At 42.0% G+C, this 17,936-nt stretch overlaps 1 protein-coding gene across 1 annotated transcript; it reads right to left on the bottom strand.

Moving 5' to 3' along the window:
* Nucleotides 1-9: 9 nt before the first annotated feature.
* strn (striatin, calmodulin binding protein) lies at nt 10-17,767 on the bottom strand. Its single transcript, XM_085921758.1, has 17 exons — nt 17,510-17,767; nt 10,674-10,777; nt 9,261-9,334; nt 7,975-8,053; nt 6,949-7,119; nt 6,684-6,819; nt 6,445-6,607; nt 5,387-5,497; nt 3,826-3,969; nt 3,591-3,727; nt 3,198-3,373; nt 2,785-2,832; nt 2,587-2,708; nt 2,333-2,500; nt 2,106-2,246; nt 1,722-1,910; nt 10-1,530 (listed from the first exon to the last, which is right to left on the bottom strand). The coding sequence occupies exons 1-17, from the start codon at nt 17,720-17,722 to the stop codon at nt 1,361-1,363; spliced, it is 2,346 nt and encodes a 781-aa protein (XP_085777884.1). The 5' UTR covers nt 17,723-17,767; the 3' UTR covers nt 10-1,360.
* Between the last annotated feature and the right edge of the window lie 169 nt (nt 17,768-17,936).

Below are 17,936 nucleotides of genomic sequence, written 5' to 3' on the forward strand. Positions count from 1 at the left end.
AAGAAAACATTGAAGGGGCAAATGTGTTTTATAAGCAAGCATAAATATGACGGATATCAGAGCCAAGTTAATAGTTTACAGCAGGTTTTATTTTTGAACATTGCTTTGATTTACAAACCAGTGAATGAGAAAATGGCTCGTTGGACGCTGCACTCTCCCGTCATTTGATTCAAACCCTCGGAACGTCTCCTCGCAGTTTACAGTAGGATTAGAAGTTGCAGGAAACGTCAGCTCATTCTGTGTTAGATGGTGAACGTGTTATGTCAAAAGTACTGGACTAAGTTCCTGCTAAACACTGGACTACTGTCAATAAGTGGACATGACACATCACGTTGTAATCAAGCATGTCCGGTGGGGAGAGGGAACTACAAACAGTACAAGCCATTTAATTGGAACAAGAGTAAACTGGCCAAAATCAATTAGTTATTTCTAAAATGAACACCGATAACCAACTTTGAATTGTAATAGTATAACCAAAATGGTTTACTTTAGACACATATTTGTACGCTAATCTTACTTATCAAGTGTACAATAATCTAACAAACAGACCATATAATGCATCTGCTCTGCGTCACACTACCAGCTTTGCCTGGAAAAGCACAAACCCGATTCCCCAAATACATTTATCAAAAAGGAGCACTCAATTCACACTACACAGTTAATTTTAAGACTGAATATATAGTTTGTTTATTATAAGCATTTGTCATTTTACACCCAAATGAGCAACACTGTCAACCAGATCTGTTTCTCAAGTCGGTCCCTCCCTCCCCACTCCCCCAAAACAAGCTTGTTAAAATATCATTTCCAAGGCCTTTTAAAGCAAAGGCACATTTGTCAACAAGTGTTTTAAAAAGGAAAATCAAGGCAGGCCAGCAAGCAGAGTCAGTCCGAAAAGCGAAGGAGAAGTGAATCTTGACCGACGACGCAAAACCTGATCTTGTAGCGGGTCTGGTCCGTTGATGGGGAGGAGAGGGGCGCGGGCGGGGCTGACGTCGGAGAGCAGAAAAGCGACTCGGAACCGTGTTTCTTAACTCCTCACTTATTTTCACACTCGTCCTGAGCCTCCTGGCTGTGGAGGTGAAGTCTGAGTTGCTGCAAGCGGTCACACCCAGGCCTGCCTGGATGCTAGATGAGGGGGAGGGCAGGAGGACAGTTCTCCTAGCCTGACCTTCATGTGGAGATCCCTGGCCTGTTAGCAGCAACAGTGTCTGCCGGTCCGACGGGAAACCAGTGGGCGGGCGGTAGGGGGTGACATTGGACCCGTGCCTGAAGGTCAATTCCCCTCTGGCGCCTCAATTGGTCCCTGATCAGTGGAGGCGGATTCGGGGGAGGGGGCTATGGGGAGAGATGTCGCACTGCGTCATACGAACACCTTAGCCAGAGCGTCTGACCCGGCGCTCGCGATGTAGCATTTGGAGGGATGAAAAGCCACATCATGAATGGATTCCTCGAACTTCTTTCGGTGAGCCGTGAATTCCTGGATGCAGGTTTTACTCTCCAGATTCCACAAGCGGATGGAGCAGTCGTGACCTGGATAAAAAAGTTATCAGATACCAACAGAAGCAGATCAGAGAAACTGCACTAAAACTTATTGTAGTTGTGATGGTGTGCATCTGCACTGTATCCCAATTGAGCAATGTTCATAACGTCATCCCTGGGCGGTACGTGTAAAAGTAATCTGATTGTGATTTTTCCCGTTCAGCACTAATTTAAACACTTACTGCCCGACATGAGATACAATCCGTTGGGGTCCACAGCTAAGCTGGTGACGGCATCCAGGTGTGCCACCATGGAGTGTATCAGTTTGCCAGTGTTGTTGTCGTAGAATTTGATGTGTCGGTCTTCCTGTGCTGTGATGGTGATGGGGAGCGTGGGGTGGCTGAGGATCTTGTTGATGTGAATGGGAGGACCTGAATGAGAGTGAACACACTGATGCAATCGGGTAGAACTAGAAATACGTGTGTGGAAACAAAACACAATGTTTCCCATTAAGCGTCCTTTAATTGTTAGTGAGACTATCAAATAATTATTTTTAGAATTAATATCATTATAATAAAAACATAATTGATATAAATAAAGCCTATTAATAGCATTTCCAAACAGACCTTGCTCCAAATTGGACTCCAGGCTGAGGACAAGTTGACTCGTCTCCATGTTGAAGAGGCCAATTTCCCCGCTGGTGAAGGATGTGACCAAGTGAGCTGGTTCACTACACACCAGGTCCACTGAAGAGGGAACTCCCATCTCTGATACAAACATAAGCAGCCATGGGTTACACAAAAGCAATCAGTCACTGTGGATAACTCACAATTACGGGATTTTGAATGATTACTCTTATTTTCGTTGAACACAGTGAGAGCGGGGGAAATGCTGTTGGCATCCCACAGTCTCACAGTCCCATCAGCCGAGCAGGAAAGGAGGCGCTGGTGTGCGTTGCTGTACACTAAGCCCCAAATGGAGTCTGTGTGTCCACAAAGTTCCCCACGCAGCACTGACGAGTCTATCGCACAGCACAAACTCAATCAATCCCACTAAATTCCATTCTCGTATGAATTTATTTCAGAACAAATTCCGTGCCCGCGTTACCGTAGGAATCGTAGGGGTCGATGTTGGGGTTGGGCATGTTCCAGCATTGGATGGTGCCGTCCACCCCGCCGCTAAAGCACTGCTCCCCGGAGCTGCTCATGACCACACTCAACACAGCCCCCCTGTGGGTTCCAGTATGATCAGATGTTTGTCAGGCAACACTAAAAACATGATTTTATTTGACAGCACTATTTGTACCTGTGGGCCCTGAAGGTGTAGATTGGCTCCACATCTAAAGATGTACTCCTGTGGACAAAAAAAAAAAAAAACATTCCATATCGTTTATACTTTTCTTTTAAACAAGGGTACAACCTGTCTTTCTGGTGGTACGTGTCCAAAACAATATGTTCCAGACAAAATATCCAGAATGTTCCTGAAAGTCGATGATAGGGCTGGCATCTCTTGACATTATAAAAGTGTAGCTTAACAAGTTGTACTGATCCAGAAGTGTTTACTCTGAATGACTCCCAGTAGACAGCGCGTGGGAGTGTGGCAGAGCTGTGCTGCGAAATCACTTTGATGAGTGAGAACAATTCCCGGCAGATGTCAACCCAATGGAAAGCAAGCATCTTCACAGATACAAGAGTGTCTTTCTTCTCATGTTCTCCTACTTTTTGGCTGGAGTTGTCTTTTGAAGATTCCACATCTTGAGGGTGTGATCCTCTGAGGCAGTGACAAGGACAGGCTCAACAGGATGGAAGGTCAGCGCTCGAATTGCGTCGAAATGGCTCCGCAGGGTAAATTTAGGATTCCAGGTTTTTCTCATTGCATCTTTATTGTTGCCAATCTGAGGAAAGAGTCTCTAGTCAGGAACGTTTATAAATGCACTATCAAAACTAAAGCAAAAGTAGAAGCTTGTGATGTATCTGAATATTGGCTATATATATGAATTCTATGTTAGAGAAACATGGCCAGATACACTCTAAGTTCCAATCATCAAATGCTCAGAAATAGTTGTGGCCAGAATGATGGCCTTGTGGGATTTTTGGCTCCCTCCTACTCACATCGTACGCCAGGCTGTCGGCCTCATTGGCAACAGTGAGCCCGGCTAGCTCGCCCAGGCCCAGCTCACTCTCCATGGCCTCATCGGAGCTCATAATGAACGACTTCCCTGAAGTGGGCGGGAAGGTCAGCGCCTCCACTAGAAATAAACACAGAGCTCGAGTCATCACAACGGTATAGACAATTACAGGCAGGCTGAGGCATATTTGGCATGTAGAAACTAAAAGCCTCGCTGACCTTCATCTGTTCGGTTGCCGTCGACCTCGTTGAAGCGTACGACGTTGGATCGCGATTGAGTGGCGGACGGAGGCTGCATGTGGGACACGTCCTCAGCATCTCTCAGATTAGCCAGCATGTCCTGGAGCTTGGACCGGTTGGGTCCTGTTGAAATCATCCCATCAAAAAGATTAAGAGACATGAGATAAACATGAAAAGAACGGAAAGGTAGCATCGAAAAGCAATAAAAATAAGGGAGGCAGAAAAGATACATGGGATAGAATGGAGGTCAGCAGCACAAAGGTGAAAAAAAAGGTGCTTGATGTTCTTTTGACATTAAATGCAGACTTGTGTGGATGGGGTCAAAAGCAATATTGACTTACATTTTAATTCATGGGCACATACTAGAAAACAATTGACTTTTAAATTCCTTGTGTATTAAGTATAGTTGGGCCTCAGGAGTATCTGCCCAAACATCAAGTGTTGTAATTAAACGACGAGTAAATATTTGATTATCTGCCAATCTCTGAAAATGAGTCCTTGGGTGTACTTTTCTCAATTTCCATCAGATGACTTTTTCGTGAAGCAGTGGAGCTAATTTACATAGTGACACAATTATTTATTGTCTTTACGCTTGCTGTCCACAAACACACACACAGTCAGGGCTCCACTTCCACAAGTAGAGGCAGCTGGCCTATTTCAGCCCACTAGCCTCACCCTGATCAGCATGGTAATGGAATCCATACCAGCCATTGGGCCATCAGCATATAAGGCAGGCGGAAAAGCATTGCACAGGACGGGGCTGCCCCTTCAAAATGGGTATGAAATAAGCTATGTATAATGTGATATAATTTGTCATTTTGTGTCAAAACCATGTGATCAAAATATCTGATCATTCTGAAAAAATGCTCAATACACCTTGTCCATTGAACCACACAAAGCAACACTCTGAAGCCAAACCTAAAACTACATCTACTTACTTTGACCTCGGCCACAGAGTGAAGAGTAAAACTAATCTGTACTGAAAGCAGACAAGTAATAAAAGCAGCATCGAATGAAATGAAGTAGAACGAGAATGGCCTTAATTTCCTTTTTCAATCAAGGCGAGAGAAAAAAAACCCTGCCGAGTGAAGTAGACTATGACAACTTGAGTGCGTTTCCCTAAGAGCAGTTTGAGACAATTGTGAAGTGCTGCAACTATTACAGAAGCATCAAGGCTGACAGACCAAGATGGTTGCAATAGCGATAATGACGTTATGATCATTACGGAAAGTAGCGCTGACACAAAAAGACTGGGGGAAATGACTTGATCCTCAAATGGACCACCTTTTATATTGCTCTGTGATATCGGTGACATTAGAGCGGGGCGGTACAGCATGCAGCAAGCCAGTAAAAGGAAAAGGGACAAATATGGAGTATGCGGCACAAAGAACAGAAAGCATTCAGAATGAAATGACAGACAAGAATAGGTCAGAGCAAAGCCAAGTAAAGGGCATTTGACTGGAGCTTTTCGAATGAACTCAAGGAAGTGAGACTCTACAAAGAGAGACGAAGGGAGGCAGCGACGCCTGGCAGGACTTACGCTTCACCCCTTTTTTCCCCTTGCGCTCCTTTCTGTACTGCTCCTTGAGTTTGGTTATCAAGCCCGGGTCCACGTCCCAGGCCTCAGAAATGGGACCGTGCTCGTTCTTGTCTACACAGGGGGGACAAAACCAAACGGAGAGGCTGCTGAGGAACTGCCAAGTAGTGAGCCTTAAAAGGCCTGGCAGGGTGGGAGAGCTACAGAGCCATCTTTCCATTTGCTCCTAATGTGAAGGTTTCCTCAAGGGTCACAGTAGACAGCATGAACGCCTTTTCTTTGAAAGACTTCATGCATTTAGTATTCTTTGCATGTTCTAATTTGAATATTTAGAGTTTCCTATCATAAAGACGTTTGTCACAAAATGTTTTTTTTTTTTCCAATTATTAATTGGATCCCAGCGAAACAATGAACAAAAGGATATTGTTTTTTATTATTATTAATTGGATGCCAGCGTGTAGGATTGATAAGGCGCAGACACGCTTCAAACTAAAAATTTGCATTTTGTTAGGATTAACTCTCCATTTCCACAGACCTCTTCCAGGCAATTATGATACTGTGCAGCCCAGAAATGATGTCAAAATTGCAGACTGTTCAGTGTTTCCATACATGTGTGTAATTTAGATGTCCTTAGCTGTTTTTTAAAGACAGTTTTGGTTGCAAGCATGCTGAAATGCCATAAAATCCCAAACACTGGCACAATCCAGGACCCCGTTATAAAGAAACAGCTCAGTATATTATTGAGCCCATTTTTTTTCTGGCTTTAATCTGAGGACCGGTGGAAGACAAACATTAGACTGATTAAAACACACAAGATGTGAGAAATTCTAGTCACAGGCTAGCTTCAGGAACACAGAGTGGATGACATCGGACAATATGATATTAACTCCATAGGTTGTGATTTATGTACACAAGACAAATGAATGAAAAGTGTTAGGAAAAACAATAAATCACATTAACAGTCAAATTAGAAAGCTTCATGTTTTCTTCATGTTTTCTAAAACCTGCATGCTGATGTGTTTTCCTTTTGTTCAAAACGCTACCAGTTTCAGCAGACTCACCCCAGTCAGTGCCATCCCCTGTGCCTCTGCACTCTGGTGAGATGTCCATCTCATCAGGACTTGATAAGAAATCAAAGCCCTTGAGGGCATCTTCTGTGTCGGGGTCCTCACTAATGTCCATACTGGCTGGCGGCGTTGATGATGATGGCTTCTTCCTAATGATCTGGAGGGAGCATGCAGGAACATGAATCGTCAAGATATAAAAGCATTTAGCAAGTGAAGGTAGGCTTTTATTTTACCGTTCTGGACTCCACGTTAGTCCTGTCCTTCCCCTCACTGTCCTCATCGTCATCGTCATCACTGAACTCAGCTGCCGCATTCTCGATGAACTTGAAGGCCTCCAGCACGGCGCTTGTGTCTGAGAGCTCAGCTTTCCTGTTGAATATGAATACATCCATAAAGTCACGGCTGCAATAAGAGTTTGACTGTTTTACAATGTGATTTACAAGCAAGTCATCGGTATCTAGGAGCTTGCTATTCATTTAACTTTTGGTTATTACTTACACTCTAGTCCCCATGCCCTTTGTTGACGTGTCTGTCCCATTCACTAAAGGCTCCGTACTCATACGTTCAACCGTTTTTGCGCTTCCATCGCCGGCTAGTCCTAGCAGCGCTCGGACACGTTGCGACTTCACATCTAAGATGGTGTCGGTGTAACCCACTTCCTGCAGGTACCTAGAAAATGACAAATGGGTTGTTTGAGTTGTAGGCAAAATTGAACAAGGGTGACATAAAAAAAAAAAAAAAACATGTCTTGGGGGAATAGAGATGTTGACCAGATACTGCAGAGACATAAATGTGATCAAAGATGCAGAAACAGATTCTTGCTACTCTTGCTTCATCAGCGAGCACAAATTGGATTCAAAGCATTTTAGTCAATATGATTCAGACAAAATTAGCACTTTGTTTCTCAAGAAATCTGGGCTGCCAGGATGTAAAGCAGATGACATGAGAGGCTGCAGTGCGCTGAATTGATCACATTTTCCTTAACTAAGGGGCCACATAATAGGCATGAACATGTAGAGGACGGACCTTCACCAAAGAGTATCACTTACAAAATGATATAAGGTATAATGAGTTGGCCACAAAAAGTAATAACTGCGTTGAATAGAGTTTTCCGTGTTCAATTTTAATCTGGGCCACATTGCAATGCATCTTTAGTTCATGTGACAGGTCCTGACCTTACAATGTAATTTTTGTCATATTGAAAGATTCGATCAGATGAACCTTTTTTTTTTTTTTTTTTAAGTTCCCAATAACATGCACTTAAATCAGGTTATTAAAAAGATAGAGCAGGTAATGACTGATGCTGCCCATGTGAGGGAGCTCCCGTCCACACTTTTGGGGCCTCAACACTGCTGACAAAGAAGTGCATCATCATGCGCCAACTGTAATTTGCATGAAGTCAGCCATACGATATGTACCAGGGAGCATTCTGAACAGCCGGGCAATTCAAGTCACACATCATGTGTGTTTTGTAGCTAAATAAAGAAATGTTTACGAGGAAAATCTAAAGATATGTGCTCTTACTGCCTGAGGAGCTGCCGGCCTTGTTTCCAGGACAGCTGATTGTTCAGCGATCCAGAAGTGTCGTTCTCATTCGTATCGTCTAAAGGAGAAGAGACATTAAGCTTTCGGTTACTTACGTGTGTCAATGAAATTTTTCGATCAACTCATGATTACATCTGGTATAAAATTGAAATATTGATTTATTTGCGATTGTAGTTCTTTTAAATAATAACAATTATTAGCACATATACTTCTTAATATGGATGCTTGATCAAGGCTGCATCCCGAACCGCTCACATCCACTATGCCGCTGAAGCTCAGAGTCATAGTCATCTACGTTTACGCTCCACATGTGAGTCACTTGGGACTCTAGCATGGGCCAGACGCATGTTAATAAACACTTGGATGGTGCTGACACAAGTGTGTCACAGTGGCCGGAGTTGTGGCGTCAAATATTGCTAGTTGCTGAAGAAGTGGGTCACATGTCAAGAAGGTGAGCGATTGGCAGCCGTGTCACCATATGAGCAACACTTCCCACTCCTTTCAGGCCTCGCCACCCACCCTCACCACCTAACAAGTCTTCCCTCACCTCCTGCCTGCATCAACACTTCAAGGGCTTGTGATCTTTGAACAGTCCTCGTAAAAATAGATGAGGAAATCGGAGAGGAATCGTCCAAATATGACTTGATGGTTAAAGACTTGAACATTAGAAACCATTCAAAACACCCACGAAGACAACGCTATTACACTCACAGAATGCTACAAAGTTATTTTTTTTTGTTTACACTGCGGAAACAAAGCTTTAAAGGCTACCGCACTTTAATTAGCATGCCGATGTGAAAGAGTGCTGACCTTTCAGCTACTTTGCCGAAATAAGTCACAGGTGGGTACCAGTCAAATAAAGGTTAGCCTGTCTGCCTCACAATATTGTAAGTTTTGATATGTGTTAGTTAATGACGTTTCATAAATTGATGTTCAAAACAAAATAAAGGGTGTAGAGTTTAAACGGTAGTAGACGGTGTTATTTTATTTGTTTTTACTCTGCTTTACTGTTACATCGCTGCAAGAAATTCAAAATATTCTACATTGAAAGAGGAGTTTAGTTAGACATATTGTTTTCACAGAGCACGGTTTTCACAATGGAATAAACAGGTTCATTAGTCAAGGAAGGACACGGAAACTATGGAGGCAAACAAGATCTGACATGAATGAGGCTTTGACGAGCAAAAAGGTGATGTCACGCAAAGTATGTGAGCATAACAATAACAGTAATTCAGACGAGCAGGTGGAGGTGACTGCAAACTTACCGGAATCGTAGCTTGGAGGTTTCACGTCACCTTGATTTAACTCTGTCCCGTATTTTAACTTATGGTACTTTGCTCTGTAAGTCAAACAAATACAAGCGTGTACAGGTAAATAAACATGGTTGACAAAACAAATTTGCATGAAGTCAGTGTATTTTACATATTCATCCATCAAATAACATTTTAATTATTGTATGAAAGACAATACTACTAGTTGTCACATAAGTGCAACTCTTTAATTCATCAATTTACTAGTATTGTAACATGCTTCATCGACAAAGTGATAATGAAAGAATAAAAACCCTCTCATTACAAGCAGATCCAAATGTATCAGCTCAGTACAAAGCGTACACTAACACCTTTCAATTCACACGGCTCCAGCTCGTGACTCCAGCCCCCATCCAGAAGAAGCTCCCCTCATGAAAATCTCACACTGCTTTTAAGATGTTCGTGGTGATGTGAGTGGTTGCTTAGCAACCAGCGGGAAGTGGTAGTAATTCTGGGTTACAAGCGTCGCTCCTGAGGCAGTCGTGTGCTCTCTCGCAAGGGAAAAGTAGATGAATACGCATTAAAAAGAGCTACAGGACAACCCCACGCGTGAAAGATTGGCCAGTGGAATTCCTCACACTGGAAAGGAAGGCAAAGGGTAAGTGACACCTGAGATGGCAGAGGAAATCAGAGCAACTCTCTCAGTTCTTTGTAAACTGTTGACACTCACGACGGTATGATTCACACAGAGTGATCAACACCCGACAGCTCGAGTCAACAACTTGAGGTGGTCAAGAGCACTTGTTAATAAGATCACAAAAGTGGCCTGGTCAACACTGAGAGACTACCTAATTATCTCCTATCTAGGCAGAAGTAAGTAAATATAATATAAGGGTCTGTTTTCAACACACTGTCTTTGACCCCCTGTGCTCTGAGATCGCAGTAGGTTGGCTCAAAAAAAATAAAAAAATAAAAAACAAACCGATGCGGTCATTTAAAAAAAAAAATGGCCTCTAACTCATACAGTTCCAAAAGTAGTATCTGATGTTCCGAACAATGAAAACGTTGGCGAAATAAATGAGGAGGAGGAGTGAGAGTATGACAAGCTGGTGCACAAACGAAACGAAAACAAAATCTTTCCAACAAGAGAAAGCTATGGCGCTGACCTCATTTCGGCTGGAGGAGGAATTCGCCATTCTTGCCCTCATTTTTTTAGCATGTTAAAATTCCAACGTGGACCTTTTTGCTAACATGTTCCCCAAGACACCAGACAGCTAAACCCAGGAGAATCTCACACCACAGCTGATTCTGCTGACATTGTGCTTGTATATATTTAATGTGAATGACTTTTGACTGCATGGGCTCTTAAAATGCACACAATAGTTATTTTTCGAAGCAAAATAAAGTCGCAATAGTGATGGCACTCACCTCTCTTGCTTCAGCGCATACTCCAACATTTTGATCCTCCTCACAAGGTCTTTCTTGAGATTTTCCTGGCCTTTCCGTTCTCCTTGTAGGAAGGCGATCTGTGCCTGCAAATGCAAAGATAGGTGACGTTTTAAAGGAGTGGGAGGCAAATTTGCGATATGTCAATAAAAAGAGACTTTTTAATTTGATTTGCTCGCATCATCGTTATAAAATGTTCTTTCTTGGAATAAAGACAGCACATCTGAGAGCAGCTGCTTTTGTTGAGACTAAAATAGTACAATGTCAAATCAATATGTGTGGCAGGATAGGAAATAATACACCTTACCTACTCACACTCTTACACAACCTTTCGTCAAAATATTTTCACTCGACATTAAGAGTCTCTTTTAAAGAGGCAGGGTTGCTGACATAGTTTGGTCTCCAACCTTTCACACACACTCACAAAGTGAACTTAAGTTTAGGTGCAGCTTTATGCTTAAGAAAACATAGATGCGATGCTAATGAAAAAAAAAAATCGACAAGAAAAAAAATTGTAATGCTAAATCAGGATGGGAACTCGTCGATTTTTTTGTTAGCTTGGTGTTAACTTCCCAGAGGAAACGAAATAGAATTTCTGCATTGGAATCTATATGCAGAGGGCGGTGTGAGTTTGAGTGGGCTGGATGACGAGTTCACACGAATAGCAAGCGGAGCTACTGTAGCCCGCAACAATGAGTCATGACTGCACTTCAGTCGGCCTCACATTGGAAGCAGCATTCGAAACATCCACAGCTTTGTGCATACATACCAACAACTGCACTGTGGCAGTCATTTTTCCGAAAATAATGCTAAATGTAGACTTTCCATTCCTAAATATCAACAACGGATCTTCAGAAGCAACATATAAAATCCACCACTCTGTCTGCAGTCTACAATTCCTTCACAATGAGCTGGATAGATGCATTCAAATGCATCCTGCACAAATGACAACCATGTCACCAATTGTCACTTCAATTAGCCTGAATGTGGTTACAAAGAACTTGTTGAAACGTTCGCCTCCTTATCTCCATTAAAGCACTTGTACGAAGACTCCTGGCTGGTGTTCTAGGTTGCTAGAGAGTGAGAAGTGAAGCTCTGTGAATCCCTGGCTTGCCATCTACACCCTGATCAAACATTAACCTTAGGAGGAATGTAATGAGTCAACCAAGGCTGTTAAGAGACACAGGAAGCATTTAATCCTGGCCTCACAATGACTCCATTATTGGGCTGCGGGATAAGAGCTCCTCAGTGTGCCCGAGTGAGGGACATGAGGATGGGGCATCTAGAGTGTTTGGGGGGGGTCAAAGGAGGGCATGGTGATAGGCTAATGGCTACAGATGAACACAAGATAGAACATAGATAATCCTGCTAGGTCAGACAAGACAGGAGTCTCCACTTTTACATGTCAATCTTAATGTCCAGCAAATTAGTCAATATTAGGGCTGTCACAATCAAATATTTTTTAGATTCAATGTATTATTCCAGAGATTAATCAGATAAATTTGTATTTTGTAACAAGGTGCCTCACAATTAACAAAATCACACAAGAGAGGGATTGATGTTGTACTCATGATCTTTTTTGAAACTAATTCAGTTACTGGTTTGGTCATTGTCTTAAATATGCAAAAGACTATTTGATTAAACATATAAGATAATCAATTTGCTTTTATGAGAACTACATTAAATCAGAGAATCATTACTGTCGAGGCTGAATCCAGAGGAGCTGGACCATTTTAAGTTAAACAATGGTCCTAAATGATGACTTAGTTATTAAAATACATTAAGTTGGTAGTCGATTAGCTGATGATTTTGACACCTATAGCCAATATATACTTTTTATTAATATTATTTTTGGGATTTTCTTAGTTCTAGACATAAGTGAGACTAACAATAAGGACTATACTGACAAAGAATCCACTGATCAAGGTCGACACAATCAACACAGTGAATTACAGTCTGACAAGGCTTTTGTTTACTCCATTTTACAGGATTTCACAAGACTCCTCTCCTCATATGGCCACGGGGCTTCCACACATGGTGACCCTTTGCGACCCGAGGAGGAACAGGGGCTAGTGTAAATCCCATATTTACAATGCAAAGAGGCTTTCTTTGGTTGAGTGCAGTTAATTCACAGTAGCCCACCACGATCAACATGATGGTTGACCTGATAATTCGCCAAGTACATTCCACACATTCCATCACACTGACAGCAACAAGGGGGAAAAAAAGCTGCAGAACTCCAGAAGCAATACAGGTGCGAGGCATCCATCAGTCGAAAGTGGTAGTAAACACACTCATTCCAGCTGGAATCGAGCAGGAATTTCTTTGGGAATAAATCAAAACAAAACATCATCAATAAAGTTAACATTTCTCATATGAATAAAAGCAATATTAATGTCATTTGGGGAAATTTAGGCTTCAGAACAACACAGCTACACCCGCTTTAGAAAAAACAACAACATTGTAATACTGTTGCTATGTGTGAGATTCACAGTCATTTGTAGTCAGAGTGGGGATTAAAAAAAAATACTATCTCCATCACAATTCAGATCCAGAGCAAAACAATATCTATATTTAATAATAACATTGTAATGCAATTGCACAGCTGGAGGCTGTGTGCTGTATTTGGTTATACAAACAGGGCCTTGTCGAATGGAACTGATCGAGAGCAAGAAAAATAATTCACACGTTTGTCAGAAGTGCTCAACAGCACTATACATAATACAAGTACGTACTTAAAAATGATGGGAACAAATCATGTGGCCGAACAGAGAAGGCCATCACTATTTGGATTACCTTTCAGCATGAGACTGTTTGGCATACATTTCATTCTCATGCAGCCGCCACCGTAGAGTTTGACAAATCATTTTGGAGCACGAGGAGACTCGGGATTCATTGTGGCAAGGAAATAAATTCTTATTTTTTTATCAGAGAAACTACGCCCAGTGTGGAATGTTAAGCCCAAAGAAACTGGCTTTAAAAATGATATTTTATAGGATTCGCTGTTATTTGTCCGCAGTGGCTATTTGTCATTGCAACAACCGCTATGTGGTAGCTCTAATGACGGTCTTGTTAAAGCTATGAGTTTGTGGCCTGCTTACGAGAGAAAGAACACAAGTAGTCTGACTTTGGTTAATCACAACTCTTGAAATTTTGCTTGTTAGCTTTTTCAAGCCGATGCAAATACTGGAAAGTAAAAATAACAATGGCCTGGGTAGTGAACCGAAATATTGAGTTGACCAAGGAACGACAGTGACAAGCCATTTTTGAATGCCATAGTTGAGTGCAAGCCTGTTTGAGCTTGGCACAGTGCTTGTTTTTCCTGTGCTGTCGAGCCAAACTGGCCAGCTTTATGTCTTAACAGCAAGTCAACCTAAGCGCATTCTAATAAGTCATTTAATCGTGGCTCACTCATACTAATCTTATCTGCAGCTACCTGCAGTTGTTACTGACAATCTTTGACCATAAACACACTTTTCCTATTTTGGAATGAGATTGGCATTTCAAATAGGGTTCATGTTTCACACTACACACACTGGGAGCCATCTCACACCATGATTCACCTTCAACCTTCTCAGGGTGTCAAATTATAGAAGCTGACAGATTGTTAAGGCAAAGAGATATATATCGTGGAGCAGGGATTTCCCCATAACTAAAAGGCTGTTGAGGGTCATCGTGTGCAGGAGTTTATTTTCTGCTCATACATCCAAAGAGGATGTCAATGACCTCAGAAATGTGATTTAAATAATGTGACAATCTTGACAAAAATCGTGTATCCCATTTTATCAACATAAGAATGACTGATGTGGCTAAAATATTGCTTCTTTCTATCTTCGCTGGACTTATAAGTCAGCAATGAACATTTTTGCATCATAACAAGTAACAAACTAAATTAAAAAAATATTGTTATTTCCTCAAGATTGGCCTCAAAAGCCAATAAACAAAAGCAGAGCTGCATCATTTTCTCATCCCCACGTAAACACAAAATCAACCAGCCTCACTTGTTTACTTTGGCTAGTAATGTTTAGCGAGGCTTTGCAGTCACAACAACGTACACAAGACACAGTTGACAGAAAGGTGCTCATCATTCCATGTGGCTCCAATTGCTGCGTGATAAGGACACGATATTACAACTTGATGAGAACTGTCGTGTTCTTCCTTTTAATTTGATTAAAGGAATAGTAATGGTTGTTATGAAATGTGCTAGAAGACCGAAGCATCAGAGACTGCACACATGTGCCAAGAATACTGTACAGTTCTGTTAAAGTTGATTCTGAGCAATGCCCAGCCCTAGTTCCGGTAGCTCCATTGAAAATAATTTGAAATGACTATCAACACAGACTTCTAGAGTGTTTTCAAACATTTTCACCTGTCGAAGGTAAACTATGAACATTGAATTGCATCCTAGACAATTTAAAAAGAAGTTTGAAAATATGTACTGATTAAATCCTTTTACACAAGTAGACTGAACGTGGAGCTCAGCATTTCTTACACGTTCATCAATATGAAGCAACCCACAAACAAACAAAAATAAAAAGTATACAGAGATATACCAGAGAATAAAATGAGATGCAAACTTCCACAAGCAAAACAATTGGACCTATCAAATCAATTTAGTGATTAATTATGAGCACATGACTTGAGTCTAATCTTAGCGGACAGGAGCCTCTGCTTTCAACTCTGCAATTTGAGAAGCTGACATGTACAGTAGTGTACAGTCAGCTTCGGGGCGCCCCGGCTAAAGAGGAGTGGCTCTTCATCTTTCCAGGACCTATCAGGCTTGCTGGGCAGCATTCTTGAAAACTGTGGGGCTTGCCTTCAGCCCAAACAAAGAAAAATAAGACATGTGGTGTCAAATAGCCTCAGTTAAATATTAAAAGCAAATAATGACAGAAATTACAATCAATTTCTCAATTGTTGTACTATAAATTTTTATGTTAGGCAATAAATAATATACTTTTGTACATTTGGGTCCAGGGGAACCAAATTTGTAATTTGGGTTTTGAGAAGAAATCATATGAACCCCGTCCACTCTTAAGTGTACACAAGAGTGAGTGGATATAAAGTGCCTCCTAAAGGTATTACAACGGCAAGGTCACTTCCTTTGTTTCTGTGGAGTACTGAAGACATTTGGGGTTCAGATAAAATAAATGCACGAGACAAAAAGATCAGCTATTTACATCTAGTTGTCTTGGACAACTCAGGACAGAGCAACCTTTGTTTGAACCCAAGCAAAATGATTGGAACATGTGATCAATGGGTGTTTCTACTTGCTCGGTCGGGTGTTGCATTTAGAATGAATATTTAAATACTAAATAGTAGTTGGTTTTTGCTTTGGGTTTCACTGAAAACTGCATTTGCTGTTACGCAAACATGAAGAATAAGGTTTTAGACTGGCCAATTCAATCACCAGACCTTAACCCAACAGAGCATGCATTTCACCTCCTGGGGAAGATACAAAAGGGAAAAATTCCCTGAAAAAAAAAGAAAAAATAATGATGCAGTGATTACGAGTGAGGGTTATGCCCCCAAATATGGAACAATTTTATTCAAACTAAAAACTGCCCTCTGAAACGCTGAAGTGCTAAGTGTGCAGCACTGCACAAACCAGAGTTTAAGATGATGCCCAGAATATCAACCAGTCATTAAAGACACAAACATTCCAAATTGATTGTGTGGCAGTTTGCCGCCACAAGCAAAACTACCCTACAAGCCATTCAGTAACCTCACTGTGCTTTGCAAGATTTGTTGCTGCAGACAGGCAGGAAGTTAAAAAACAGCAGTGGCCACACAGAGAGCAACATAATTTGAGGACAGTTCTCCCACAAGACTACAAAGCACTGTTTTTGTGCAACCCCCTCACATGAAGTGTCAAAATAATAGAAATAAACATCTAGGATAAAACTTTCAGCCTGAAGCCAAAATTCAATCATGAAATGAAACCTGCTATATAGGCCAATCTACTGCAGGAAGTCAATTACGTGGTTTGTTTTCAAACTGGTAAGACATCTAAACGTCATGTTTCACCGATCATCGTGTCGAAATATGTCAGAAGAAATATAAAATCGGTTATGTGGTTGTGGGGGCCCCACCATGGACAACCATATTTTTAGCCAGGTCTCAGAATCCATTTTATGGCCTATATTTAAAGTGAGTTAAAGTAGAATTGATATAACAAGTGCAATCTATAGTCGGTGAAATTTATCTTAAAACGTTTATCTTATCTTATCCCCTTGATCCTGGGGAGTGGCAGAGTTAGCTATACAATCCGATCCGATATATTATGACTCCGGAGTCTGGTATGTGGTGTTTTGTAGAGGCAAGCTATTAACAGAACAAATGACCGACAACTAAATATGCACTTTGTCATCATAACCAATGCACCATAGAAACCTGGATTTATTGAAGGGTCTTCTCGACATTTCGTTAACATATAAAAACAACGTAGACGTACAGCGCCCAGTTAAGTTAGCCATGGCTTGCTAACAACAGTATCACTTAGCTACAGGAAATCAATACATCTTGATTTAAGTCCATAATCGAACACTCGCATATATAAACGCAGTCATCTAACACACATCGAGTTCAGTGTGGATTCAGTAACTAGGTCGAAAACAGCCGTCGTTCTGTCGGTCAGAACAGGATGGGGGGGGGGGGGGGGGGGGGCTTAGAGCATTTAGCTTCTAAGCGAAAGCTAACAAGCTAGCCTAGTAACGAGGACAATCATTTCCAGAAGCGCAAACGGAATGGAATTACGTTATGCCTCGAGATTGTCACGACAAAATAGTCCCGAGTGTGCAAAATATGGTGGATTTCACCTGTAATTCTGCACGCTCCACGTCCCATTGTGCCCTCTCCACTTCGAAGCGGGCCCATTCGTGCTGCAGGAAGTGTAAGATCCCCGGGATACTGTACTGCGCCCGAGCCGCCTCCCCTGCGTCGCCATCAGGCAGAGGTCCTTTACCAGCGCCGGGTAAAACCGAGTTGTTATTGTTGTTGAAGAACACGCCGGGGCCCGCCTGTTCGTCCATGGCCGGGCTCGGTGGGCTGATCTTTCCTCTGTCTCACCGTTTCTTGACGCTAAATGTAAGCAAACGGGCACCGACCTTTCGACGGCGTACCGTCCGTCTTCTCGAGTCCGGGGAATGAACTCACTTTCTGACAGCTAGCTGTCATTGAATGACGTCATCTCCCAGGCCCCGCCTACGCGCTAGTTGGGTGGGGGGCAGACTCTCATCGATGACA

The sequence above is a fragment of the Syngnathus leptorhynchus genome, chromosome 10 (assembly GCF_054491065.1).
Source record: "Syngnathus leptorhynchus isolate UIUO chromosome 10, UIUO_Slep, whole genome shotgun sequence".
Classification (NCBI taxonomy): Eukaryota; Metazoa; Chordata; class Actinopteri; order Syngnathiformes; family Syngnathidae; genus Syngnathus; species Syngnathus leptorhynchus.

Coding starts and splice junctions, on each gene's coding strand:
- strn (XM_085921758.1), bottom strand. CDS start 17,722: ATGGACGAACAGGCGGGCCCCGGCGTGTTCTTCAACAACAATAACAAC. Junction 3,970..5,386: donor GGGGAAAAAAGGGGTGAAGC/GTAAGTCCTGCC, acceptor TGATTTCAACAG/GACCCAACCGGTCCAAGCTC. Junction 3,728..3,825: donor CGGCAACCGAACAGATGAAG/GTCAGCGAGGCT, acceptor GTTTATTTCTAG/TGGAGGCGCTGACCTTCCCG.